The sequence below is a fragment of the Ciconia boyciana genome, chromosome 10, assembly GCF_034638445.1.
Source record: "Ciconia boyciana chromosome 10, ASM3463844v1, whole genome shotgun sequence".
NCBI lineage: Eukaryota > Metazoa > Chordata > Aves > Ciconiiformes > Ciconiidae > Ciconia > Ciconia boyciana.
In genome coordinates this window covers 14,915,859-14,943,493 of record NC_132943.1, presented here as the reverse complement: position 1 = coordinate 14,943,493, position 27,635 = coordinate 14,915,859, and the positions used below count along the sequence as shown (strand labels likewise).

The following is a 27,635-nucleotide window of genomic DNA, read 5'->3' as shown; positions in this document are numbered from 1 at the left end:
AAGTTAACCTGCTGCTTAAACCAGTTGTTCTCAAGCTTTATTTGGTTGAATCTCACCTTTTGTCTTTACTCCTATTTCTTTTGGGACTGCAGATTTTATTTTGGAGCTTGAAGTCAGTCCTTTATTTGTTCGATATTAACTTCAGCTATAACATTTTTGTTTCAGAAGTTCGCAACCAGTGTAGCTGAATTTTTATCAGTTTTGTCATTTTATATATCAGTATTTGCTGGGAAATCAGATATTTATGATTTATAACCTCGTATACAATAGCTAGCCATCTCACTATTTTGCTAGTATGTTTTCAAAATGTATAGCAAGAATGGCAATACCTGGTCAGGAGAAATAATATTGTCTGTGTTCTTGGTGCATGTATTTCTAGAAGAAAGGAGTAGTAAAGATGATATGGGTACAGTTCGGGGCCAATTATATTGTAAAACAAGTGTCTCACAGTAAGACCAATAATTGCAGGGTCTGTCTCTGCTTAACAACTGCATCCTTTTTGTATGTACGTATGCTGATAGAGGTGTAAATATGGGTTGTGTACACATGATTGGCCACTAAGCAGTTATATGTAATAGCCCTGGCAGTTCTTAGGAGGAGGAGTATTTTTGAGAGAGCATGTGATGGTGAAGGCATTTTAATACAATCCCTACATACTTCTACAAAATGGAAATATAACAGTTATTCAAAGTTATTCTTTCCCCGTATGTCAGCAAAGAAACTATGGAAGTATTTCGGGATTTCAATTATTACAGTTAGTTGTAAAACTGTATTCTGTAGTTGCAAAAGCCTTAGTTTCATGGAAGAAACTTGTCTAATACAAGGTGGCTGTTCAGGCTACTATGTATTGTATGTGGGACATGGAATATCATGCTTCATTGCCTAACCTGAAAGTTCAAAACATGGTTTCCTAAGTCCATGAAGAAAACATTCATGAATGACTGATGTCCAGCATGGTGTGAATATGAGCTCCACACCAGGAAGACGCTAAACTCCAGGCTGTGGAACAGTATGTGAGAAATATTTTTGTGTGTCCCCTATTCATTTCTTCCTTCCTTAAAGAGAGTGAGAAGGCATTGCCCTTCACGTCTGTGAGCTAGGTGAACTGTTGTTCTGACCCAATAAAGCTGGCCCTGTTTCCTTAGCCAACTCAAAATACAGTGCCTTCTTTCTTGAATTTGATTATTTCATTTATGTACAACGAGAAAGACGAATCACTGTCTGTGACTAGTCAATGTTTTTGTTTGGTTGGAGTGAAGATAACTGTGTTACAGCAAGAACCTTGCTGGGTCCGCAGGTTGGGTCTATCAAAGGACACAGTGAATGGTTGCTTGGTATTGAAGGATTCTGAGGATCACCAGGGGCAGATTTTCTCCGTGCTCACTCTTATGAATTTGCTCTGTTTGAAACCCAGAAGTTTTCTGTCTGGTTGAAGGCGGTGATGAGGAAACAAGAAATATTGTTGGTCTTGATCAGCAAATAAGACAAAAATAGGGGAGAAAACAGGAGGGAAAGGTGAGATTTGCCTTTTTTGTTCCCTTAAAGCATGATGTTTTTTGGCCTTTAACAAGTCTTTTTTCTGCTGCGAAATTGTGAATTGTTGAGTTAGAGTCAACAGTTTGGTGGTCCTCACCTCCAAATGGTTTTGTGAGGACTGCAATACTTACTTGGAAGCTAAACAGTCCTACTTTGTGCACTAGTGTTTGTATTTGTGGGAAAGGACTCTTGAGATAACCCTCACTGTGTCTTGGTGGATTTGTCACTAATGCAAATCCTTGTAAAATATGCCTGTCAAAGGGTTGTTTCTGTGGTATGGATAAACTGTTTTGAATCAAATTGTATGCTTTTCTGAAATCTTCTTTGATTCAGCTCACAGGCAAATACCACTCTCAAGTCTTGGCTATAGGTATTGGTTGTGTAGCTGCACTGATAAAGATGCTGATCTTTACGCTGTTATGGCTAGTAAGGTGGTTGACTTTTAGATTGTTTCTGTGTGACATAAAACATTGTTTGTGAAATGTTATGTTGTTGACTCATCACTGGTATGGAGGTTCAGTTACCTGTTCTTCTCTGTTAAAGGTTTTCTGCCTTTTATTTTTGGGACTCGTAGAAGGCCTAGTGGAAGCAGGCTCTTCATGAGGAGTTGTCAGATGTGTACTTTCTTGTTAGGCTTTACTTTGGAGTTTTAATGTTTGCGACACAATTTTTCATTATTTTATCATTAAGAGAAAGTAATGAATTTAGCTTGCAGCTGGTGGGTTTATCTGGTATCTTCATCCTTTCACAGTTTGTCATGTTGGTTTAGCAAAACAAAAATAAACTTGCTGTAATTCTGCATGAATACAGCATTGCAGTTCTGAAGCCAGAGTGACTGAGTAGCCAAAAAAAAAAAAAGCTGTCTGGTAAGGAAACAAGTACTCTTTAATCTGAAAATGCTGGTTAAGTCAAAACTGAAACATTTTGCAAGGACAGATTATCATTAAAAAGATCTTTTTTATGTCTGAGATGTGTGATCATGCTGAAAGAGCTGAAGACGTACTCTAGAAAAGCAAAATACCCCAGGGATTTTTAGGGCAGTCGCTCAGGAGGTTGGCTGCAGGCAGCGGGAAGAAGGTTAAACTGCAAATTCGCGGCCCTTCCTGATACAGGCGGCTTGGATCTTGGTCTTCCACTTTCCCACGAGGGCCTAAGTATCTAAGCTATCAACTATTTAGGAGGGAATTGATGTTTTACTTGTTACCCCTATTCATTTGTGTATATTGGAGCACAGATATCTCTTATCATTCAGGCAAGGTGTCTAATCACTGCTGGGATGTTTGCTGTCCTCTGCTAAATTCTCCTTTTTTTATCATGGTACACACTCACCCCTCTCAAAATAGGAAGCAAACATGTAAACATTTTTGATGTCTTCATAATTTTTCACAGAATAAGGAAAATAAATCATTTTATATTCAGTTTTGAGAATATCTGTTTTCTTTTACTACTTTTTAAGATATTTTAAGATATTTTAATTTTCTATCTCAATATATTCTCTACTTAAGTTATGAAACTTTGCTTATGCCCTTGTCAAAGCCTGTAGAAATAGTTTGCTGAGTGTGTAATTAAGTGAATCACAAGCCCTCAAAGTGGGCAACCCAAATCACGAATCCTGCAAAGTACTTAAAGTAACTAATATCATTGGATAGGGCTAATAGCATCAGGTGTGCACATAAGTACTTTGCTGGACTGGGGTTGTGGGATAATCATTACAATCTTAGTTTTGAAAAGTGAAAGTCACATTTAGATTCTTGCATTTTATTTATCAGCACTTAGCACAGGGTGTAGACTTCTGTTGGTCAGAGTTCCTTATTTGGAGAATAAGAATTGTTTGTGCTTCCAAACTAAAGATGTAAATCCAATCAAATTGACCTAGACGGAAGATTCAGCAGTTTGTCAAACCTTTAGCCATTCATGTTGTAATTAAAAAAAACCCAAACAACAAAAAAACAATGCTAATGTTTTTGTTATCACTGTGTATTCTCATGTCTAATTATTGTACAGTGAATGCACAAGCTTTGCAGAATAATGCATCAAAATCTTTGTGTATTTGCTGTTCTCTTTTCTTCATGCCTTTTCTGTATAAAGCTTTTTGGTGTAAGAAATTTTTTTTTCTGTTTTACACTGAAATTAATTACTTGATTGCCTCTAATATTTGGAGCCTAGTAGCCATGATGTCCAGCAATTGCAGTGCTTTTTGAAGTGAAAATGCTATTCTGAATCTTTAAAAAAAACAAAAACAAAAACCAAACACAACCAAACAAAAAAACCACCCCCCACCCCCCCTAAATCCCCACAAACCCACAAAGCAACCTTAAAATAGGGAGGGAGTGGACAATGGACAGAAAGTAAAGGACTGAGTATTTTAGAATAAGGTTGTGTTGTAATTTGTAAGATATTGTTTCATTATTGGATACTATTAATTTAGTACTCATTTTTCTTTTGTCTGTGATGGAGTTTTTTAACAATGGACTTGCTGTGTGGTGACCTATCTTTGAAGTATGACATTCTTGTGCTTGCACTTTTTGATCTTTTTTTTTTTTCTTTTCTTTTTTTTCCCCCTAAAGACCGTGTGTGGACAGTAATGACCGCACGTTTCCGATTGCCTGCTGGCAGAACCTACAATGTACGAGCATCTGAGCTGGCACGAGACAGGCAGCATACGGAGGTGGTCTGCAACATTCTTCTCCTGGATAACACTGTACAAGCTTTCAGAGTTAATGTAAGTAATTTGCTTATGGTAAATCAATATCACCGAGCTTGCTTTCCTTTGCTGGGCTTGTATGGCTAGAGTTTGACTTTCAAAATAGTGTTAAGTACAGAATAGAAGGGGAAGTTATGTTCAGGCAGGTATGCTTGTACATGTACGTACTAAGTCACTGTGAACTTTCTTAAGTCATTCTGGCATCCTCTTTAGTACTAACAGATCTTCATTTCAAAATTGACTATACAAAGCATAGTTTATTTCTAGTAATTTTCTTCATGGGCTAAAGTTGTATAGTGGAAATGGAGGGCAGTTTTGCCACTGAGTTGAATGAGAAGCGAGCTTTTGTTTTACCCCATTCTGGTTTTTGCATTTTGAGTGTGAGTAAGGTGTAATGGTAACTCTTCTCTTGGCTGTTTAGCGAACTATGGTCAATCATGTGAATGGTCGTATTTGGTTACAGCTATCATCTTGAAGTATCTTTTTGCTTTTCTCAGATTATATTCTTGTTCTATGATTTCCCTCGCTTAAACTCACTACCTTCTAATGCACTAATGAGGATGGCAGGAAAGAAAATAGGAAGCTGGTTGCTGAGTGCTGAGGACTGTTACTGGGAAAAGTGAATAACTTTTACATATGAGCCTGGAATTTAAAATAGGTTATTCATCAGATTTTCTAATCTGTAATCCTTGATATGGAGTTAAAATTAAAAAGTTCATGATTTTGTGTACATGTTCACACAAATGCAACCATTTCTTTAGACTTCTTGAGGGAAAAAAAACCACCACAAACAGCAGGCAAGGACCTCACAAGAAAACATTAAAGCATTTAAAGTGATCTTTGTGTGAGAAGAACCAGAACTCAACAGGAAAGAAGCTGTGGGGTGTCCTGGGGCAGGAGAACTCAGCTTTTACTTTATAAGCTATAGAATTTATGACTCATGTGGAGAAAGGTTGAATAATATGATGGTAAAAGTTACAGGTGGCATGATTGTTAAAGTTTTTCAAGAGAAAATTTAACTTCAGTGGATGGAGTGAAGGAGTAGCTTGATACCAAAAAAGGCTGTGGGACTTCAGCTGGGAAGTGAGGGAGAAACTGAAACAGTTCTCAAATCTGTGTGAACAAGTTTAATTTGGACTATTTGAAAAAGTTGTAATGCTCCGTAATTATATTGGATTTTGATATACAGTGTTTAGTGAGGATATTGATACATTTTAATGTTTTAGGGAAGATTTGTGAGAGTGATTGCATTTCTCTGTTCTGTAATCAGGTGGTTAGAGCCTATGCAGCCTGCAGCTGCCTATCAGAGGAGTGAAATCTCTGTTATCTAGCAAAAACTTGCAAGGATCCAGTGTCGACTGGCTTAAGATTCAGAGGTAGACTGGTGGTTATTTGTTTTAGATTTTTCAATCAGGATAGAAGGCTTTGGGATGTTATCTTAAGGCATTTTTGTAGTTCATTAGGAGCTATTTAACTTTTTGGGACTTCTGAGTAGTTAAGGGTGGGAATTTTGGATGATGGAGCTGGGGGAGGGATGACCAAAGACTTCAATTTATCAACACCAAGCCTCATCTCCTTTCTGGGATAATTTCTCCTACATACCTTTCCCCTTTTTCTCTACAATATTCTACTGCTCTTCTATATCTCTTATCTCATCCTTGCTAACAAGTCTATACTGCCTGCCAAAAAGCAGGATGCACAGAAGGTAGTTGGAGACAAAACATTAAAAGTGCATGAGAAATTGTAAATGTTGTGTTCTCTGCTTTCAGGTGCATGAGTTTTCCATTAAAATGTCTGTCTTGCAGTTTTTTGCTTGTTTATAAGAGTTGGCTAAAATAAGGAATAATTGTTGTAGAAGAAGTATGGGAGGTTATGCTTCTTTTTGATCTAAGTGTTCTAAAGCTGTATGTTGTTAGAGAATGCTAGTGCCTGCCTAGAGTAGAATCACCAGTTACAAATCCTCGAACATCTATTCTGTCTCTCCCAATAAAAATTTATGTAATATGTTTTCGCCACCTCCCTAGTGTACTAAATATTTTAGTTGCATGGATCACACTTTACTGCTTATATAGATCAGCCTGCAAGTTTGTCTATTAAAACTGAGTTTAGGGAATAAAAAGTCCCTTGGTGCTCAACATTTTGGTCTTGGGTCTTAGCCTCAATCTGTTTTTTCAAAAATAGGGAGTAATAAAGTATTCAGTCATAGCAAATGTATGGTAACCTACATGGTATACAGGTTTTCAGGGTTTATAGCTGTGTTTTACTTTATTGTGGCTGACACAATACTTGGCAATAAATATTTATGGAATTGTTTTCGAAATAGGAAGAACAAAGATAACATCAAATAAATTAGCAAGGTTTTTTTCTCCTGGTGATTGCTATAGGTATTCTGTATGCTAATGATTGTAAAGCTTAATCATCTGGAATATGCAGCACTATATTAATAAAAATGTACTCAAATGCTATTTCTTTTCCAACAGAAAAGTACTGATCACAGACAATGTCTCTTGGTAATTTATGTGACATGTTCTAAGTTCACATTTCAACCAGCCTTTTCCATTGATCTGCAAAATAGGCATTCTTTGTGCCTTACCTTGTATAGAGCGTAACAAATAAAATCAAATAATCCCTGTGGATTGTAGACAGACAAAGGTTATTTTGGTTGCAGGCAGAAGAATCAGTTGGAACTAACCTGTGCATATGTTTGAAGAGTAGAAATCCTTTCTATAAAATGCTCTGCTTACCAAATTAAGAACTCCTACTTTGACCCTGAAAAGCATACTTCATATAAAGCGTAGCTGGAAGAAGTGAGGCTGACTTGAGTTAACAACATGATCAGGATTATTTGCATTACTGTAAACCTGCTTCTTCAAGATCAAATTGCTTTAATTGGTTTTAATTAATTGTTTAAATACCTCAAATTGTAGCTTTTCCATGTAGGCTGACTTAGAATCATAGGATTGTTTAGGTTGGAAAAGACCTTTAAGATCATCAAGTCCAACCTTAACCTAGCACTGCCAAGTCCACCACTAAACCATGTCCCTAAGCACCACATCTACATGTCTTTTAAATACCTCCAGGGATGGGGACTCAACCACTTCCCTGGGCAGCCCCTTCCAATGCTGGACAACCCTTTTGGTGAAGAAATTGTTCCTAATATCCAAACTAAACCTCCCCTGGCGCAACTTGAGGCCATTTCCTCTTGTCCTGTCGCTTATTATTCGGGAGAAGAGACCAACACCCACCTTGTTACAACCTCCTTTCAGGTAGTTGTAGAGGGTGATAAGGTCTCCCCTCAGCCTCCTTTTCTCCAGGCTAAACAACCCCAGTTCTTGTAGGTGGGCATCACATTTGCTAATCTCCAGTCAGCTGGGACCTCCCCTGTTAGCCAGGACTGCTGATAAAGGATTGAAGGCGGCTTAGTGAGCACTTCTGCCAGCTTCCTCAGTACCCTTGAGTGGATCCCATCCAGCCCCATAGACTTGTGTGTGTCTAAGTGGTGTAGCAGGTCGCTAACCATTTCCACTTGGATTACGGGGGCTTCATTCTGCTCCCTGCCTTCCAGCTCAGGGGGCTGGGTATCTGGAGAACAACTGGTCTTACTATTAAAGACTGAGGCAAAGAAGGCATTAAGTACCTCAGTCTTTTCCTCATCCTTTGTCACTGTTTCCCCCTGCGTCCAATAAAGGATGGAGATTCTCTTTAGCCCTCCTTTTGTTGCTACTGTATTTATAGAAACATTTTTAATTGTCTTTTACAGCAGTAGCCAGATTAAGTTCTAGTTGGGCTTTGGCCCTTCTAATTTTCTCCCTGCATAACCTTGCAACACCTCATAGTCCTCCAGAGTTGCCTACCCCTTCTTCCAAAGTTCATAAACTCTCCTCTTTTTCCTGAGTTCCAGCCAAAGCTCTCTGTTCAGCCAGGCTGGTCTTCTTCCCCGCCAGCTCATCTTTTGGCACATGGGGACAGCCTGCTCCTGCACCTTTAAGATTTCCTTCTTGAAGAACGTCCAGCCTTCTTGGAGTCCTTTGCCCTTCAGAACTGCTTCCCAAGGGACTCTGTCAACCAGTCTCCTAACCAGGCCAAAGTCTGCCCTCTGGAAGTCCAAGGTAACAGTTCTGCTGACCCCCCCTCCTTACTTCTCCAAGAATCAAAACCTATCATTTTGTGATTGCTCTGCCCAAGACAGCCTCCAACCGTCACATCACCCACAAGTCCTTCTCTGTTCACAAACAAGAAGTCCATTGGTGTGCCTTCCCTAGTTGGCTCACTCACCAGCTGTGTCAGGAAGTTATCTTCCACACACTCCAGGAACCTCCTAGACTGTTTCCTCTCTGCTGTATTGTATTTCCAGCAGACATCTAGTAAGTTGAAGTCCCCCACGAGAACAAGGGCTAGTGATTGTGAGACTTCTCCCAGCTGCTTATAGAATATTTAATCTGCCTCTTCATCCTGGTTGGGTGGTCTATGACAGACTCCCACCATGATATCTGCCTTGTTGGCCTTCCCCCTGATTCTTACCCATAAACACTCCACCCTATTGTCACCATCATTAAGCTCTAGGCAGTCAGAACACTCCCTAACATACAGGGCTATCCCACCTCCTCTCCTTCCTTGCCTATCCCTTCTGAAGAGTTCATAGCCATCCATTGCACCACTCTAGTTGTGCGAATCATCCCACCATGTTTCCATGATTGCAACTGTATCATAGTTTTCCTGCTGCACAATGGCTTCCAGGTCCTCCTGTTTGTTGCCCATGCTGTGTGCGTTGGTATAGATGCACTTCATTTGGGCTATTGATCCCGCCACCTTTTTGGGGGGAGAAGCCCTAATTCCTGTGTGACCGTTCTCAGATGCTTCCATGGTTTCTAACGCATCAATAACCATTTTGTCTTTGCTGCCGCATGGATCTCCATCCCCTACCTCCACTGGGACGGCAGACCGAAGTACCTTGCTAGCACAGCACACTGTCCCTCAAACATTGGTGTGCCGCCCTCAGGCTTATCTCTAGGGAGCCTGATTTTATCCCTTTCCCCTTTCAAATCTAGTTTAAAGCTCTTTCAGTGAGCCCTGCTGACTCCTGTGCAAAGATCCTTTTCCCCCTTTGAGACAGATGTATCCCATCTGTTGCCAGCTTGATGACTTAATTCCCTGAAAGCCAGTACATAAATATGAAGATCACCCTCAGTTTGAGGGAAAACTAAGTCAAGGTAGATGGAATGTGTTGTTCTGTGAACAAGACTAGTGGGTTAGTGGTCATGGACAAATGTTTCAATTTGGAGCCTTTATTATCTCAGAATTCTCCTCAAAGTTAAAGAATTTACACTCTAACGGAAGTAAAATCTAAAAATCTGTAAAATAACACAAACCAAAACAAAAAACCCCCACACCAATTCCCCCTGTAATTCCAGAAGTGAAAATTTTCAGTAATTTAGTCTTCAGCATTACTTAATTGCTTCCCTTTTTTCTTTGACCAAAAAAATAAATAGCCTTCTTGGAAACTTTTTTTAAAACAAGATAACCTTTTGCAAAGCTCACGCAAGCTGTAGAATGAAAGGAGACAGTCGTGCAGCGCTGGCTGTTTGGGGATGCGCTTGCTTGATTTGCGACACAAGTATTGCAGTGAGCTGCGAGAGGAGAGGTTCCGGTCTTGTCATTAGTGAAGGAGCAGTGCAGCCTCCCACAGACCTGTGAGAAGCAGAGCTGTCTGACCCTCTCCAGGAAAGCCTGGGACCTGTCATCCCATTCCTCTGTCATCAGAAGTCCAAATTTGCTTGGACTGGCACAGCAGCTATATCTCCTGGTGTTTGCTGTAGATGTGGCCAGTTCTGTAGGCCAGCACCAAAACCAGAATATCAGTAGTATAAATTGGGAAGATTATGGTGGTAGTTGGTAAGCAGGCATTAAACCTATGTAATTGCGGATGTTCTCCTAAATTTTCAAACATGGGTGTTTGTAAACAGCTAACAATCATTTTGCGATTAGAAATTAATGTGTATATATCTACTGGTAGTAGATGTTAGTCACTAGATGATAGATCACTTCATAAAGTGTAGTTAATATATTGATGTCTAGTGTTGATGTCAAATTTGTTCTGAAAGGCCAAAATTTGTTAGACATTTTGCCTCCAGCAATGACTAATAAGAAGTACGCATAACATTCTAATATTCCAATTCAGAAAAAATGTTTATATGTTTTGTATCTAACTACTACAGTTTTATGTTAAATAGTTCCCATTTTTCATATATTTTTCCATTATTCCCTGTTTTAAGAGGAAATATTAATGTTTAACTTTATCTGTAGGAACAAAGCAAGTTTCTTTTTATGCTAATCCACATTTATTGGTTTTGCTTTTTTATTTAAAAAAACCCACATCAAAAGTAGAAACTTGTTATCATACTTTTTATAATTTATAGCAGCTATTCAATGGTTATGATAGTATTACAAATATTTTGGACCTTTCACAACAAGCAGGATCGTGACCTTCACCTGCTCTGGCAAGCTGCAACATCATTACATAAATATCAGAGATGGGTCAATCTGAGGTCTGGTTTTACTAGATGCTTATCTTTATTTTGCACTGAGAGTAAAACATTGTGATCAAAACAAATGCTTCATGTTGAAACTAGTCTTCTCTTACCAAATTTGCTGCTCTATTGCAGGAGAAATACCTTCCTTGTGGTCATGAAATGACGTTCTGTATTACTAAATTCAGACTGATCAGCAAGTTTTTCGTTAGGAAACATCTATGCATATGTTTAAGAAACAGTATGAATTCTCAGGTTTAGATTGGAAAAAAGCTACGGAATTGATATCTGCATGTTATTTGAAGAAGTTACATGTCACCTGTGGTAAATGTAAGCCTAAACTTGGGTTCCAAATGTCTCCTGTTTTCTGATAGTTACTGTCGTAAGTTCTCAGTTTGAGTTCTGATTTAAATCTACATGGGGAAAAACGCCAAGAAGCAATTAGTGTTGCTATGTAATTTTAAAATTAGTTTTATTTGCTGAAAAAATTGTACTGATTACTGGTTTATTTCAAAATACATCAGAAACTCCTAATTTAGTAAAAATGAAAGTGACTATTTTTGGATTGTACATAAAAATTGCCTTATGCATTTATACTGTTGTGTATTTATTATGTTAACATCTTTTTTTTTCTTGTTTTTAGTTATTGGAAAGTAAATTTTTCAGTAGTGAACTTTTTAACAATGGTGCTCCTACTGGCTGTTCATTTTGTTACACATAAAGAAATTTTCTCTGTATGATTTTTTTAAAAAATAAGATCTTCTTTCAAAGTAAATATAGCAATTCTTAGATCACTTTAACTTAGCCAAATTTATATGTGACCTGAAATATATGCCTTACGTAATTTCAACTTAAATATGCAGAACTATTGTTATTGTCTTGCTGTGATTATTTCAAGCATAATTTGTTGATAACTATTTTCTAATTTTTTTATTATTATGAAATAAATTATCAAGCTTCATGGTGTTTTTAGCCCCCAAGAAATGGTTTTGACAGTTTACTCAACTTCAGTGTAATTTCAGCTGAACAAAAAAATGAATTTAGATGTTAACAAATGTCTGAATGTGATTTGTAGATTTTTCTTGTATATGGATATTAATGAAATTCTTGCAACCTGCTTTTGACCTTTTTAGTTATATACTTCTGGTTTAATAGCTGTAAAACTCTTGTATAATCTCTATGAGAAGTGAGGTCTTTTTGGAGCAGAACAGCAGGTTTTTTGTTTTAAAACTTTAAAAATATCTTATTGCCTACAGTAAACAAGGCAAGATGTATCAAATCCACTGTAGTATCAATAATACTTAGCACCTAGAAGATTGTTAGAAGCTTGCTTGGTGCCAGAGAAGTAGAAAACCTGGGTGGAAAATATATCAGTCATCTCTTTCATCATTTTTTTGTTTGACAGTTGTTCTTGTAGAATTTTTCCTCATCTTTTGTACTTCAAGCAGCTATGACACTTTAACTTCTTTGGGAAACTCCCTTCAGATTTCACCAAATGTATTTACTGAGTCCTGTCATAATGGCACACTCAGAGTTTCACTGACTGAGCTGGCAGCATTTTCAGGTTAGGCAAAAAATTGCTAGGTACCAACAACTACAGATTCTTTTTATATAATTTTGTGGGTAAGATTTGTCCCTGTAGTAGAAATTAAGTTTGTTCACTTGTCTCTGAAAAGCAATGTTACTGTTATTCAGTTCATTTGAATTAGTTAATTTAGAGTCAAGTAGTATCTTTGAGAAAATGCATTTAAATGACACTTCTCAGTTAGATATTTGGCTGCTTCAGCTGTCTGTGCCATTTAACTTTGGAAACATCTTCAATATGCTGGTTCATTTAGATTCAGAATAGATTTTTGGATAAAATAAGTAAGAATAACTTGTACAGACTGTACTTTTAAATTCAGTGACCCAAACAAGGCTACAAAGTTCTTTGTCCAATCCTAGCCTTTTTTTTCTTTTTTTCAGTACTCCTTTTAAATATCAAAGTTGGCTAATGAATGGCTTTCAGGAATAATCATGTAGCTAGCTGAGAAGTGAGAAATTCTTACTGTCAGAAAATGACAAAGAAGAAAAATAATAATTCCTTACATATGTTTCAAAAAGAGAGATTAAGCTAGTTTAAAAGTAGTGTTCCTGGGTTACACTTCATGATATTTAAAATTTAGGCTGCTAGAGCACATCTGAAAGAATGTGTATGTGCTCTGCCTGCCTGAAGTCTGTGTGTCCAATTATATATTTGTTCATTAAACAATATATATATTTGTTCTCTGCAGAAACATGATCAGGGACAAGTTCTATTGGATGTAGTCTTCAAGCATCTCGATTTGACAGAGAGAGATTACTTTGGTTTACAGTTGGCTGATGAATCTACTGATAACCCTGTAAGTTGACTCTGTTTTATAAATATGATTTTATAAATCATAATCATGTTCGTCACTGTGGTGTGTGTCATTGTAAAGAGAAGTAAACAGAAGCCATTGCAATATTGTGCCATCTTCTCCAATTGTGTCATTTGAGTGGGTCAGTATCACCTTATAGTTACGATAAAGCTAAATGTTAATAGTTACAAGTTTGGAGTAAAATGTTGAGATCTGTGCTTATGAAATAATACCTTAAAAAGATATTGCTTGTCTTATTGTATCTATTTACTAGACTGCATGATCATTGTCAGTTGGGATAAGAAATAGTAATTCTTTTTAATTTTTTTTTAAATTTATTTTTAGAGGGATTTTTAGATTGTCCTGTATGGTGTTTTTGTTTCTAGCCCAGATACCTGGTAGGTCTTTTAATAGTGCTTCATATAGTCCCCTATCTGACAAGGGCTGTCAGCTCATCACCTTAACAGAAAAAGGAAGGGACTCCTTTGAAAACTAGTGTTTATAATAGTTCATGCGCTTTACTTGAAAGGACATTCCATAGGACTGAAATTTTGTAAATCCCTTTATAATTCACCAGTAGAAACTAATAGATCCAACTGTAATGTTCAGCGGCTGTAAGAGTTATAGCTATACTACTGAGATCATGATTGCTTGAATTGTACTTCTTGAATACTTTTTTTTATAGGTATCAAGTTTTCAATACTTGTTTTAAAGTGCAATTTAACTAAGTATTATTCCCTATGATACAGTTCTTTACCTAATTCCCATTATATGCTTGTCACAGTGATGGGGTCTAAATTTATCTCCCAACTTGTATGTCAAAAGTAATTTTTGTTCACAAAATGTGCAGAATGTGATCTATAGAGATAAGTGGCATTGTAAAGTGTTAATCATTCAGTAACTAAGGTGAATTTCAGGAGATAGTGCAACTTTGGTAAGTGCAAATTTGGTCTACTGTTGTTTTACCATCAAGAGTGACTGTTCTAAATAGAAGGAATACTTTTTTTTTCTCTTACTGAAAGGTTGGGTTTTTTCTTTTTACTTATATTTTAATGTCTTTTTTAATGTAGAAGAGGAAGAAAGAAGTCACAATACGGCCATAATTTTTCTTCTGCCTGAATAGTGAACTACTTCCACATTTCTTTCTTCTCTAGAGCAAATTATTCTTAATTTATATTCTTCTTCTAAATTCTGGTAACAGTATTAGTATGAGTAAAGCCATATAGCACAGTTGTAGATATTTAACAAGTTTTCTTTTGTAACTTTGTGGATAGTTCTGTTAAGACATTGGCAAACTGTCTTCATTTAATCTTTTTATTGTAGACTTTGTTTCCAGGCTGAAAAGACATAGGCATGCTGTAGAAAAGGCTGAATTATTTTTCGGCTTTGTTTAAGAAGTATTTAATTGAACATCATTCAATATTTTACTCAATGTTCAGAACTTTGTAGTGTTTCTCATTCTCATTTATCTGACTTTCCAAAGCTAAAACCTCTAAGCTCTCTTTTTTAGTTTATCTGTCTGGAAGCAGCTGAACACAACTCTGTAATAGAAGGATATAGTTAAGAGTTAGTCCGAAAGAAGAATGACTTCACAGCTATTTGATATAAGCACATGCTTTAAAGGTTTAGTATTCTTTGACTTATAAATGTTTCGGCTTTTCAGCACATACCTAGTTGCCATGAAAACAATGTGTCAGAGCTAAATAGAAATGTTACCAATATTAGTCATGTAAGCTTGAAGAACTTACGGGTTTGGCTAATTTCAGTTTTTGATATCAGTTTACTTTTACACTTGGTTCATTTGGACAAAGAAACCAGGTTGGATTGACAAATATTCTAGTTACTTGTAAAATAACACAGCGGAATATTACTAAGATATAGTCGATACAGCAGGAGATAAAGGTGATGGGGAGAAGGGGATTCTGCTGATTGAGTGTGAAATGTCTATCATTGTGGCTAAATGTGGATTTCATAAACAGCACAAGCCTTATGTTTTTGTATAATATTAACATCACAGTAAAAGTCGATGCAAGAAAGCATTGATGCTGTGTACATCTGGAGTGGTGTATTTGGCTGGGGTCTTGGGCTGTGGATGCCTGGAGCAATGCTGAGAAGGAGGTATTGGTGCATAGTGGGAGTGAGGGTGCAGTGAATATTGTCAGTGTGGGTGCTGGAGCGCCCTTGGCAGGAGGGAGTGAGGCAGGGGTTATTGCTGGGGGAGGAGAGAGTACAGAAATGACTCTCCAAGGGGCTGGGGTACAAACTTCGTGGATCCCCAGATCTACCTGCCTCTCAGACTTACTGGGATGTAAATGGGATAACACGTCTTGCTAGCAGCTTGATTCATAAAGTTCTGGTACTTTTCCCTAAATCCTGTCAACTTCAGCTTCTTTACAATATTAAGTGGTTTAACCTTCTGCAGTTTCCCAGAGAGAAAATCACCTTTTGCATTTGGATCCAATTATATCACTTGAAAGCATGGATATTGCCTGTTAAATATGGTTAAAAAAAAAGTTGTGCTTCTGTGGTTTGAGCTACGCTAGTACATACCAAATTGATCTTTACAACCAGAAGGGAATGTAAATGCAAGCTTTTCTGCTAGGCATTTCAATTTCAGGTTTTCCAGATTAACTGTAATCTCAAACAGTGCTCCCCCTGCTCTGCCCCCCTCCCAAAAAAACCCGCAAAAAACTGGAGGATTACCAGTCAGATCTGTCTCAGGATTATCAGATATATTGGATCATAACCCCTTGCTTAAAGATACACAAGTATCTTTTACCATGTTTTGAAAGATTCTTATATAAAATTAATGTGTATCCCTGGCTGGAGAGTCCTTTCTTAAGCCTTTACATTTAGTCTTAAAAGTGAATTGATCCTGTGTGAGGTTTTTTTGAAATAATCACACTCTTTAAGCTGTATCAAACCGTCTCTTTAGTTCCTCTTAAGTCATCTACTACAAGGATACAGCATTTGGATGTAGTCATCATTATTTTTTATTCCCAATAAATGAAATTACTCAGAACTAACTTCAAATCTATAGCGTGTGTCAGATAGCTCAGGTACCTCTGTGTGTTTGTTTCCTCCTCCCTTGCATGAAAAAAATAAGCCCTGTGATAAATCTGAGGTAGTTACATGCTGTATGGGGTTAGGTCTCTGTCACTTCATAGGAACTGTGGCCATATAACTGTTTCCTGAGGCTTGTGGGCTTGCATTGCAAGGCAGGATGAGGAATCGAACAGTATTTCTAACAAAGATAGATTTATGACTTAACTGAACTACGTTGGTATGTGCAGAGTCTGCTGTGTTGCTGGTGGGGAGTGGTTTAAACAACTTGTAGGGCTTTACAGTACAGTTTCAGAGAGACGTATGGTTCTCTCTGAAATTTGCAGCTTTGATTTTTATAAAGAACTGTCTGTACTTCCCCCACAGCAGCATTCTCCTGTAGAGACGATCAAGATTGGGTGCTGTTTGGTAAAATCGTTCTGTAGTCCTTAATCCAGTAGGCTGAGTGCTGAGCCTCTGGTTTCCAAGATCCCAATTAGTGACTTACCAGAGGTGACACTCAGGCTGACAATTTGAAAAGAATCTGTGAGCCAGTGGGATCACTCCCTGGATGTGTCAGACCTGCAAAATGCAGAGTCAAAAGTACTGGAACTAGTTTAAGCAAATGAACTTCTGAGTTGGGTAAATTAGCCTGCTTATAGCTCTTTGCTGCCACAGTTAGTTCACCTTAGATAATCAGTTTAAAGAGTAGCTGAATATTGTTAAACGCACCATAATTGAGTTCTAAACTCTCTCAGGCTCATGTGACAATCATAGAAACCAAGTCATAGTTGAGTTAGCATTGTAAGAGACAGATATCAGGACAGCGGAGGTTAATCTCAGGGAAAGAACAACAATAGCAACTGTGGATGATAATGTTGGTGTCTTTCCAGAATCAGTAAGAAGACTTTGTATGCCAGTAAGACATTTTGGTAAAAGACCTAGTAAAAAGTAATAGAAAAGCAACAGTTACTTGATGTATAAGGCTATAATTTGTACTTTTTTGCCTCTCTAAAGTTGGTGTTATAATTTGTCTCTTTCCAGAGGTGGTTGGATCCAAACAAACCTATCAGGAAACAATTAAAAAGTGAGTACATGTATGTATTTGGTCAATTGATATATCATTATTATGCTGTTTTTCCAGGGTACCCTGATTAATTAGAAATAACTTTTCTTGACTGTAGGAGGATCGCCTCACAGTTTGAACTTCAGAGTTAAGTTTTTTGTAAGTGACCCAAACAAGCTCCAAGAAGAATATACAAGGTAGGTCTAGCTAATTTATCAATAAAACATTTTTCTAGAAGGCTTATGTTTAACGGGAAAGCTATCATTCATTTTTTTTAAGGTATAACATGGAAATTTTCTTTTAACTCATTTTTGTCATCTGTGCAAGCTTCTAATTTTTGCCTAATAATTACAGATATGAACTATGCAGTTGCGCCAAATCAATATAACAAAAAGCCTTTGTGAATAAATTTACAAACTTATATGCAAAGTGAAGTAACTACATGAAGAAAGTACTACCAAGTAGAAACAGAAAAGGGAAAATAGAGAAGAGAGGAAAAACTTAATTCCACTATTCACCAATGAGTAGAAATTTAATTTTATCCTTACTTGTGTTCTCCTTTGTGATTAAAAAATTCCTCAGCTTTCCGCATTTTTTTCTTGACACACCTACCCCCCAGTTTTCTGCTTGGCACTAATAAAATTAATTTCTGTTTGTATGGTTGTACTCCTAGCTTGAAGCATGTAAGCTTTTTTTGATAGCAGTGTGTTGAAGTCTGTTGAAGAAAATGCTCAGTGTAAATCAAGATAGGAGGCTTGTGAGTTGCAATTAGTCCCTGAAGAAATGCCTCAAATTTTCAGTATTCTTAATTAGTTCTGGTCCTCTACATAACTGGCATGATTTGACAGATTGGAATTTTTGGATCTCAGCCATTCTGAAAACCGGTCAGCCCCATTGAAAAAAAAAACAATATCTGAATCATTAAGGATAGCTTTAGAAACGTAAGTACCAAAACTGTGAAAATTTGAGTCCACATTTGTTTGTAATTTCTTTTGATTTGTCATATTTTGGACAAAATTTTACACATCTACGCAGACAGAATTTACTAAAATGAGTCCCAGAGATCCTGGATCAGGCTTTGTTTTATTGAAATATTTACTCTGAGAAATTTGGCAATTTACTATATCCAAATAATGAAAAATGTGTTATTTGAATTAAAGGACAATATGTAATATTCCTAAGGAGATGGAAAAAACAGTAAATGTTGATCAATATGAAGTAAACTGTAAAGAAAAGAGAGAACTGTTTACTTTAAATGTTATGCTGTAAATACAAAGCTATAAATACAGCATCCTTTTAGATGAGAAATAATGTATGATTGCTGTTTCTAGGTCAGCTCTGCCTTTTTAGCTAATAGGCCTAATTGCCCCTGAGAAAACTCACTTGTATTTGGAATTATTATAAAGAGAGAGTTATTATCAGTGGAGTTTTCTGGAGTGAAGTTAGGATGCCATATCACAAATATGGGGTCCTTTCATGTAATCACTATTTGCCCCTTAAAAAAGAAAAGAAACAAAGTGCAAACTTCTGACAATTCCAGCTCAAGCTGAGACTTTTCAAAGGTGCTCAGTTTTTATAAATTTCGTGAAAAGAGGAATGAGTTGACATATGAGGCAGTATGAATAGACGTCTGGGAAAGGTTCAGTGCAATATCGTGTGTTATTAGACCTCTGTGAATTCGTGTGAGGGGGGCAGGTTATGAATGCCCCAGGTCAGGAAAGGTCAGCGGGAGCTCACCTTGTGTTGGAGAGTTTAGCTTTAGGAACTTGTCTTGGTAGGAAATGGAGCTTCATTAGTTCTGCTCATGGCAGAAAGACTTGCTTATTAACGTTAACTCCAGTTAGCAATAACTCTGTCTTACCCTTTGAGAGAGAGAGAGAGAGAGAGAAGGAAGATGAAAACATTGTAATGCAATGCCACCTTCATTGTTTTAGCTGAATTTGTTGTGCAGGCTTTTTCAGTTCTACATTGCTAAAGCTTCTATTGATTTCCCATTTTGCTCAATAATATGCAAGGCTTCCGTTTTCAAACTGGGGTGGTTAGCTAACAAGCAATTAATGTCTGTGTTTGCTGAAAACACTGGACAGAAAATGAGCTCTGCTTGGTGTTCCTTAATCATGAGGTCCCTTAAGTACTACAGAATATTTCTAATAAAGCATTGCACCAAAGAAAGTAAAATAAAATGAAGGTGCAGCTGCACATACAGAGTGTTTTTGTCCCACATTTTTGCAGCTGTAAATGTTAACAGGAAAAATAGATTTGTTCCATATATTTGTGAAGAGATGCTCAAGCTAAGCTTGTGAAGCATATCCTTTTAATATATAAAAGTAACTTGTCATTTATTGCTTTTTTTAACAGGTAAAGAAATCTTGCTTTATCTGTCTGTCTTTTTGGTTTCAATATGCATTTTAAGGTGAAAAACAAAAAAGCCTGGCTAATGTCTCAGTTTTAACTTCTTGAGGTTAATACCTTAAACTAAGCTTCTTGCCCTTTTGGTCAGTTAAAGAACCTCTAGGTGGTTTTGTAGGAGTTGAGCACATGGGCTAACATCTTTGCTTGTCAGTTTGCAAGTGTTTTCCCTCATTTTCTTTCAAACATGGAATGTTTTACCTTTCCACTATATTTAGCTTGTAAATGGTTAGATTTCTGTGTGTATATTTGTAAATGTTTGTGGAAGTCTTTAAAGTGGTAGTTAATCCACGTTCTGAAGACTACACAATTATGTGTAATATTATGTGTAATAAAGTGGTTTATTTTGTTTTTGATTTCTTAGTGCAAGTTAATGTTGGGAAGTATTTTAATGTTCGGTTTCAGTCGAACTTGAACTAGGTGTTTTTGATAAGTAATTTTGATGAGTTTTTATCATGAATGGGTATGGCTGACTCTGCTTTTGAATCAGAGCTACCAGAAGGAAACCAGATGATTCTTATAATAATAACGTAGGAGGTCCCAAACCAGAATAAATTTATAAGAAAGCAGGAATGATGTTTGACTTTTCCACTCAGTGAAACTTTTTTTAAAATAAAAAGGCATTAGAGCCTAAATTCTATAGCTGCTTTTATGCCCTGTTGTAAGGGGTTTTTTGCTGAAAGTTTAAGCTTGTGCTAACATCCTGCCATCTTAGTAAGTCTTGTTTGTTACCTGACTTCAATCTCTGTGTCAGTGGAGGTTTATAGCAGGTGTGATTTGCCACTTGATATAAACATTTATGCTTCTTTGAAATTGTCTGAAACCTTTGTGTGAAATACGAAGGAACTAAATTGAATTAACAAAACATTAATTCTGAGGCATTAACAAAAATATTTGGGTTTTGCTGGAGAAACAAGAGAAGTAATTTAGAGGTAAATCTGTTTGCAGTTTCAGGTTTGTTGGGGTTTTTACGTTATAGTGTTTCTGGTGCCACTCTTTGGTGGGAAATAGTTCTTGTTTTGAAGTGTTCATCTCTTCCTTTTGCTGTTTCCATCTCGTTCCTGACTTGAAAGAGTGGGCATGGGAAGACTAGATGAATTTCTAGAACAAGCTTTTCTCACATCATAATTAAAGAAAACTTCAGAAGTTCAAGGGAAGTCAGTTGGAAGGCATTTGACATAATAGAATCCACAACTTTTATTTAAGAATGTAACTCCAAAATACTAAGAGTAATATTTTAATTTAAATGAAAACAGAGTAATATCAAATACTCGATGAGAAGAAATTCATTTTATCTACCTGGAGTACAAATGATTCTTATTAAGGTACCTCCGTACACATGCAAACTTCAACTTTTGGTTGCCATATTGAATAGTTCTATTGTTCACACTCATTCATCATTAAGGCACTTCTTTTTCCTTTTTTTAAACTTTAAGTTCAACATAAATATGGGAAAATAAAGCAGGTAGAATGTGAAATTTGCAGCCTTTTAGTGAAATATAATGTATAACTTCATAGCCTGTAACTAGTTTAATTTACAAAGTTGTATTATTTTACTAATCACAGTTTTAATTTCTTTCCCATAGGAGTTTAAGAAATAGCATGCAAAATGTAAAGTTTTGGGTTTGCACTAACTGAAAGCAAAATGCATTAAATTGATGAAAAATGGTTAAATAATTTTATTTTTAATGATAGTTTGTTTTTGTTTTTGTTTTTAAATAAGGTACCAGTATTTTTTGCAAATTAAACAGGACATTCTTACTGGAAGGTAAGATGTTTTTGTTGTGTTAAACATTAAATGCAACTTTGGTTGAGAAAAAGTTAATGGTGAGAGATTTTACCTGCAAAAATAAAAATATTTAAAATAAATTACTGTTTATGTAAGTAGAAGTGTTCATAATAATTATCTGTCCAATTTGTGCATAGACTATGAAAGATTAGGCTTTTCAAAATAACCAAATTTCATATGAAATATGTAATTTTATTTGTTTCTCATTTTAAAAACAAACCAAAACAGATTGCCCTGTCCTTATAATACTGCTGCTCTTCTGGCTTCCTATGCTGTTCAATGTAAGTATAATTAGTATTCATGTATATGTTAGTACTGAAATACATAAAAAGTAATATCGATTAGTTTCTAAAGAATGTTTATTATAGCATTATATTGTGATGTTTGTGGACATGATGCTATTTTTCTCATGATTAAGGAAATATGGTTGGTTGGTTTTTCTCCCCCAGCATGTTTTGCTGGATTAGATATGGAAAAACAATACTGGTAACGCTCTCTGCTTGAGACGCTCCCAATACTGGTAACGCTCGCTCTCTTGCTCTCTGCAACAACCCTCTTGTATTTCTCTGTATTCTGAAGTGTGGCGTTCTAAAGCATTCTTTAGACACTTAAAACATTTTTAATGTACCATACAGTGGACCTCCAAATAGGTGTGGAAAAGGTAATGCTGGTCATATCTGGCCAAAAAGTTCAATACCTGTGTTGTCAATTTTAAGCCATCCAGTGAGTAGATAAGTCTTGAAGACTGGGATTTAGTCCTCTTCCTCTCTCCCCATTTTCCTTCATAAACTTAAATTGTTCAGTGGAAAAAAAAACCAACCCAAACACAACAACCAACCAACTAAGAGACTGTTCAACACTTAGTTCTTGAAGTTTGTCAGAAATTCATTTTTTTTTAAGCAATGCTGATATATCCATCTATATTCATGTGTTTTTCTGCTGTTAAAGACACTTATATCTACATTTGGTACTATGTATACTTTGTACATATCGGAGAAATAGTGTCTGTGTTAATCTTTTCAGGGAAAAAAGGTATAGCAATGTTAATGTAATGTTTTATGCATAGTTTTGATAAGAGGTCACCTTTTTCCAGATCAGTCAATAGAGCAATTTCTCTTAAACAAAATTCCTAAACTCCAGCTACTTGGAAATAGATATGTACTGCAAGTGCTGTCATATCTTAGGGATTTGCCTTAGAAGAGATGAAGTATTTGATAATGAAGCAGGCACTATGAAAAGTTCATAACATTTTAAGCTTTTAAGAATGCAATGTGTTTATTTTTCAAATATTGTAGAAGTGGTGGGTATGCGCAGTGCATTGTAGTTACATTTATATATGAGCTGCCCTTAAGTTCTTCACTGTGCAGACCTCTGTCCAATGATTTCCTGTGCATGCCTATTACTAAACTCTCTCTGGGTTTAGCTCTTGGGATTCTTTATAAACATAGGTAAATAGCAGACATAGATCTCAGACAGTCCTGTATTCTTTGTAGTGGATTTTAGCAAGGCATGCACTCTGTTATGAAACCTGGTCCTATTTTCCAATTTTTAAATTATTTAAAATAGGATCTGTTTCTGGCAATGCAAGTACCCCAGACTTCTTTCCTACCTTCCCTTCCCTTGCTTATCCTGCCGCTCCGCTCCGTGAGTGCCTTCATCCCTCTTGTCAGCTCTTCCACGCCCCATAAAAGTGTCAGTAGGCCTGCCTAAGACCCCATGTCATGCTGTGGTTCTGTGAAATTTCCAGTTTTCATGTTATGTTACTTACCTATCACTATAGATCTGTTACATGGATTGCAGATACTTAAAGCTGAATTTTTTTGGATTACAGTTAGAAAGCCTCAAAGCCTGTATTTTTAGCAAATGTTGTCATTTGTGGGGTTTTTTTATTATTATTCTGACAATAAATGTGATTTTAATTTATTTGTTATAATTTTAAGAAGGTGTTGGAAATTATGTAAATGCACTTTTTAGTAGTTTCAAGTAAAGTAGTTTCAATGTAGGTGTATGTATGTGTACTTTTTTCCATACATACAATTGAATGTGCACAAAAATATTTTTCTAATGCTTCTGAATATATCTTGGTACAGAACAAGTTGGTGGTTTTTGCAGATCTTAATGAAGAAATAACAGTTGTAGTGTTAAAAATATATATATAGTGTAATCACATGAAAGCAAGCAAAGGTAAAATAAAAAAAGAAGAAAATACCTTGGAGTATATTATTTAATGCTAGCCATTATGACAGCATTTATGAATTAATTTGTGTATTAAAAATTAAACACTTTATAAACTTCTTTCAGAAGTACCTACTCAAAGCTCTCTTTAAATGATCTCCATGGTATTCGCTGAGAATGTGACTGTTTATTCAAAAGGGAAAAGGGGACTTCAAATGTCTTCTCTATTTTTGTTTGCTGTAGATCATAAAGTATGTGGGAGCAGACTCTTGTGAATTTGGGGGCATTGCACAATGCCAAGTACATCAGTGATAAACAATAACCTCTCTTTTTAATATTTTAGCCGAGCTGGGAGACTACAACCATTCAGAAAACTTGCCAGGCTACCTCTCAGACTATTCTTTCATCCCTAGCCAGCCTCAAGACTTTGAAAAAGAAATAGCAAAATTACATCAGCAGCACATGTAAGGATTTACAGCAGAAGATATTGACTTTGTCAAATCCTGACTGCTGGTGCTGTGCTATTATATAAAAAAATAAGTATTTTGTCTTAAAGGTTTCTGGGGTTTTTTTGTTGTTTTCTTTTTTTTTAAGAGTATGTTTAATGGGATTTTTTTTTTGTAGATTGTCTGTATAATAAGTACCATTGATTCTCTGCACAGATAGAATATCTATGACAGAATGACAGGGAAAATAAGTGGAAAAAATGAACATGTTAAAGGTACACTGAAAAGAGTATTTGTGTGTATTACGTAGGATATTAATTTAGCAGGATATAATTTCTTTAGGAGTTTTTTTTCAGTCTTTGAGAATGCTCTGTGCATAAAGGCTTTGTTTTCATGGTGGTCTCACCAGTAAACAAGAGTTACTTTAGAAGTAACAATGTCCTTTTCTTCCATATCTGCTCTTTCCTGTGTGCAAGTCTGTGACCTTTTACTAAAGAGGAAAAGGCAATGAAGCAATGGAAAATATATATATATTTTTTTTTTTTTCCCCAGTATGTAGCATTGTGGTACTTTTTCAGTGATGGTTCCTTGGTATTTTAGAACTTAAGGGCCTTTTGTTAGAGTTAAATTTAACAAAATGTAAGCTATGTTTACAAAAACATTTGCTTAATTGGGGCATGTTGTTGGCTTTAGAAACTACTGAATGTTATGTTACATTTCAGTCAATGGCGTAGCAAATTCTGTTAGGTAAAGAAATTAAAGTGAGTTGATGGTAATTTAAACTTTAAGGGGTGAGCCTTGGAGAGAAATCGCTGTTATCAATACAGAATACAGGACTGCAAAAGAAATTTCCAGATTCTAGAGCTCCACAGACATTTAAATGATACAGTGCATTAGAAATAAAACGTGTGCATTTGCAAGCTGTGTTGCGGCTCTTGTCAAGACTTTGTACATGTGGAAGCACAGGGTTTTTTTCTGTTAAAATTTTTGGGTTACAGTCTGTTTATGGTGAGAAAGAAAATTTAGCTTTCAGGGTGGGGTTAGAAGCAGTAAAATGAATGCAGATTTTTTGTTTTAGCTCACTGATGTGGGGGGTTATGTTAGAATGTTTCTGATTTAGCTTCTTTCTTTCAGAGGGTTGTCTCCTGCAGAAGCAGAGTTCAATTATCTCAATACAGCACGTACCTTAGAACTTTATGGAGTTGAATTGCACTATGCAAGGGTAAGTTTGGATGAACTAGTATTGTAAAGTAAAAATTGATTCCTCTGAGATTTACAGAAAAATAAATATTTATTTTTAGTGAGCCTTCCTGGCTGCTGCTTACAAGAGAAAAAAATGAAAATAATATTATCTTATTAGGTGTCTAACTGTGATTTACCAATTTCAGTAGACACTATTTCACTCTAGTGAGGGTATTTCTTAACTTAAATTTGGGCTTAGTTATATGTGTGTTATTCAGATTGAGCCTTGTTGGCTTGAATACCAGTTCCGTTGGCTACTGGTGAATAAGAAAGATGTACTTGTTGAATGTGCTTTTGATATTCAAGGATCTGTCAGCTTTGAAAAGTACTTAATTTGGTTCCGATTAGAACCAAATTATAAATCATTATCATTATATAATACGAACTGTTAATGTAAGGTGAGCGTACTATAATTTGATAGTGTCAGTTTTATCTGGTAAAGCAAGTAGCTCGAGGTCTTGACTCAAACGATCTTAACCTGTCAGTACAGTGCTACTGTTTGTGCAAAGCCTCTGAATATAATTATTTTTAGTAACTAAGACACCTGTTTTTTAAATATTTCTTGTCCTACTCCTTAAGGTTAGAGAAACTTGCAGTAGAATTTGAAATGTACCCCACTTCACTGCTCTCTGTATCCTGCTGTTCTTGCACACGTATTGAGACACCTATAGCAGGTGTTTGATTAGAGTGGAAAGACATTTCAGGAAAAATGTACTATTTAAATATGCCTGCAATGTTGTTTGTTTTAGAATCTCTCCTCTCTGTATTCTGAGATTGCAGTTTCCTTTCAGGTAGGAATTTAAGTTGCTGGTTGCTTTTAGTGTAGCAAATGTCAAGCCAGTCTATTAGCGCTGTTATTTGTAATAATTTGCTAGAATACTCTATATTGTGTATTTCTTCAAAGCTGGTGGAAGACGAAGATCTAACTTAAGAAATTAAAATTCTGTGGTTGCTTATAAAGAACTCAAGCAAACATTTGGGCTTGTCCTAATAGGAATGAATAATTTAGTTCTTACTTGTCTTATTAAAAAACATTTCCTTCCATGTTAATTGAGATCTGCTTTACTACGGTATTTGTGTATTTAGAGAGAGAGAGATAGAGATATGAGAATGAATATATATGATGTTTCAAAGATATTTATATTGTTCTTCAAGTAATTTTCTCTTTTCTTTTAAAGGATCAGAGTAACAATGAAATAATGATTGGAGTGATGTCAGGTGGAATACTAATTTTTAAGAACAGAGTACGAATTAACACCTTTCAGTGGTAAGGACAGCTGTTTAAGCTACTGTTTTTGTTTGGTATTTCAAAACATGTTTTTACCGCTATCGGTGTCACACACTTTAAAGAAGACTCAAACTTAGTTGCAGCAAATCAAGTTGAAATGATTTACCTCATGCTGTGCTATGGGTAATTTTATGATGGGGTTTTGTCGTGTTCTGCACTCTGTGCTGTTAAATGATTGTTGTGCAAACGATAATGAATTTTAATACATTTTTTTTGTCAGGAGTTTGTAAGCTTACTTTATGTTTAATTAACTATATCACCAGGGCCAGTGTTATGGTGTAGCTCACAGCCTTTAAAGAGACCACTGAACTTAAAAATATTAACCTGGGGAGTGATTGCTCTTATCTGTTTTGTCACATATAATTTAATTGTGGTGTGTGTGTTAAATTTAATGTAAGTATGTCACTTGAGGATAACTGAGGTGGAGCATTCAGGATATTGTCATCTCTTCATCCATAGATAACTGTTTTCATTATAAGGATCAAAAAAGTGCATTTATTGCAGAAAATGCTATCGTTTATTTCTCCTCAACTAAAATAGTTTTTAAAGCTGTTCTGTAAACATGGAGTTATTCTCATTAAATATGTTACTCTAGTTATCAGTCGTCTTGGGATCTTGTTCTTGTTTATTCATATAAGAAGGGGGAAGATCTAAGAGAAATCCTGTTCTGCACTATAACTTCTATAGTGCTCTATAGAAGTGCTCTACAAAAGTTATGTCACCTTCCCCAATGCTTTTTTTAGTTCCCTCAGAAGTAACTTTCCCTTGGTTTCCTTTGCCTGCTTGGAATCCATGTTGACAGCCTTTCTTATTACATATGTTGTTGAGTACGCTATAACAGCATTCTGAGTGGGCGAAGTCAGCCATATAGAATTATCATAATAGACATTAGTTTACCAGGCACAAAAGCTGTTCACTCTAGAAAAATGATGAAAGGTTTTGCATTTTCATTTGCTACTGATTTGTGTGCTTGGGCAGTGCGGCACTGGACTTTCGTAAAGTACTTGGCTGGTCTGTCGTCTTCATATAAACA

At 36.1% G+C, this 27,635-nt stretch overlaps 1 protein-coding gene across 4 annotated transcripts in view; it reads left to right on the top strand.

The window, feature by feature from the left end:
* Positions 1-27,635, top strand: part of PTPN4 (protein tyrosine phosphatase non-receptor type 4) — a 122,449-nt gene that overhangs the window by 39,272 nt on the left and 55,542 nt on the right. For 3 of the 4 annotated variants that reach the window (XM_072874951.1, XM_072874950.1, XM_072874955.1), the window contains exons 2-10: positions 4,104-4,258; positions 13,041-13,148; positions 17,232-17,274; positions 17,372-17,450; positions 21,386-21,430; positions 21,680-21,732; positions 23,970-24,090; positions 25,207-25,294; positions 26,493-26,581. In XM_072874951.1, coding sequence (XP_072731052.1) covers positions 4,121-4,258; positions 13,041-13,148; positions 17,232-17,274; positions 17,372-17,450; positions 21,386-21,430; positions 21,680-21,732; positions 23,970-24,090; positions 25,207-25,294; positions 26,493-26,581 — 764 coding nt within the window. In that variant the 5' untranslated portion in view covers positions 4,104-4,120. The remainder of the gene's footprint in view (positions 1-4,103; positions 4,259-13,040; positions 13,149-17,231; positions 17,275-17,371; positions 17,451-21,385; positions 21,431-21,679; positions 21,733-23,969; positions 24,091-25,206; positions 25,295-26,492; positions 26,582-27,635) is intronic. The other variant, XM_072874952.1, reaches the window with a different exon arrangement.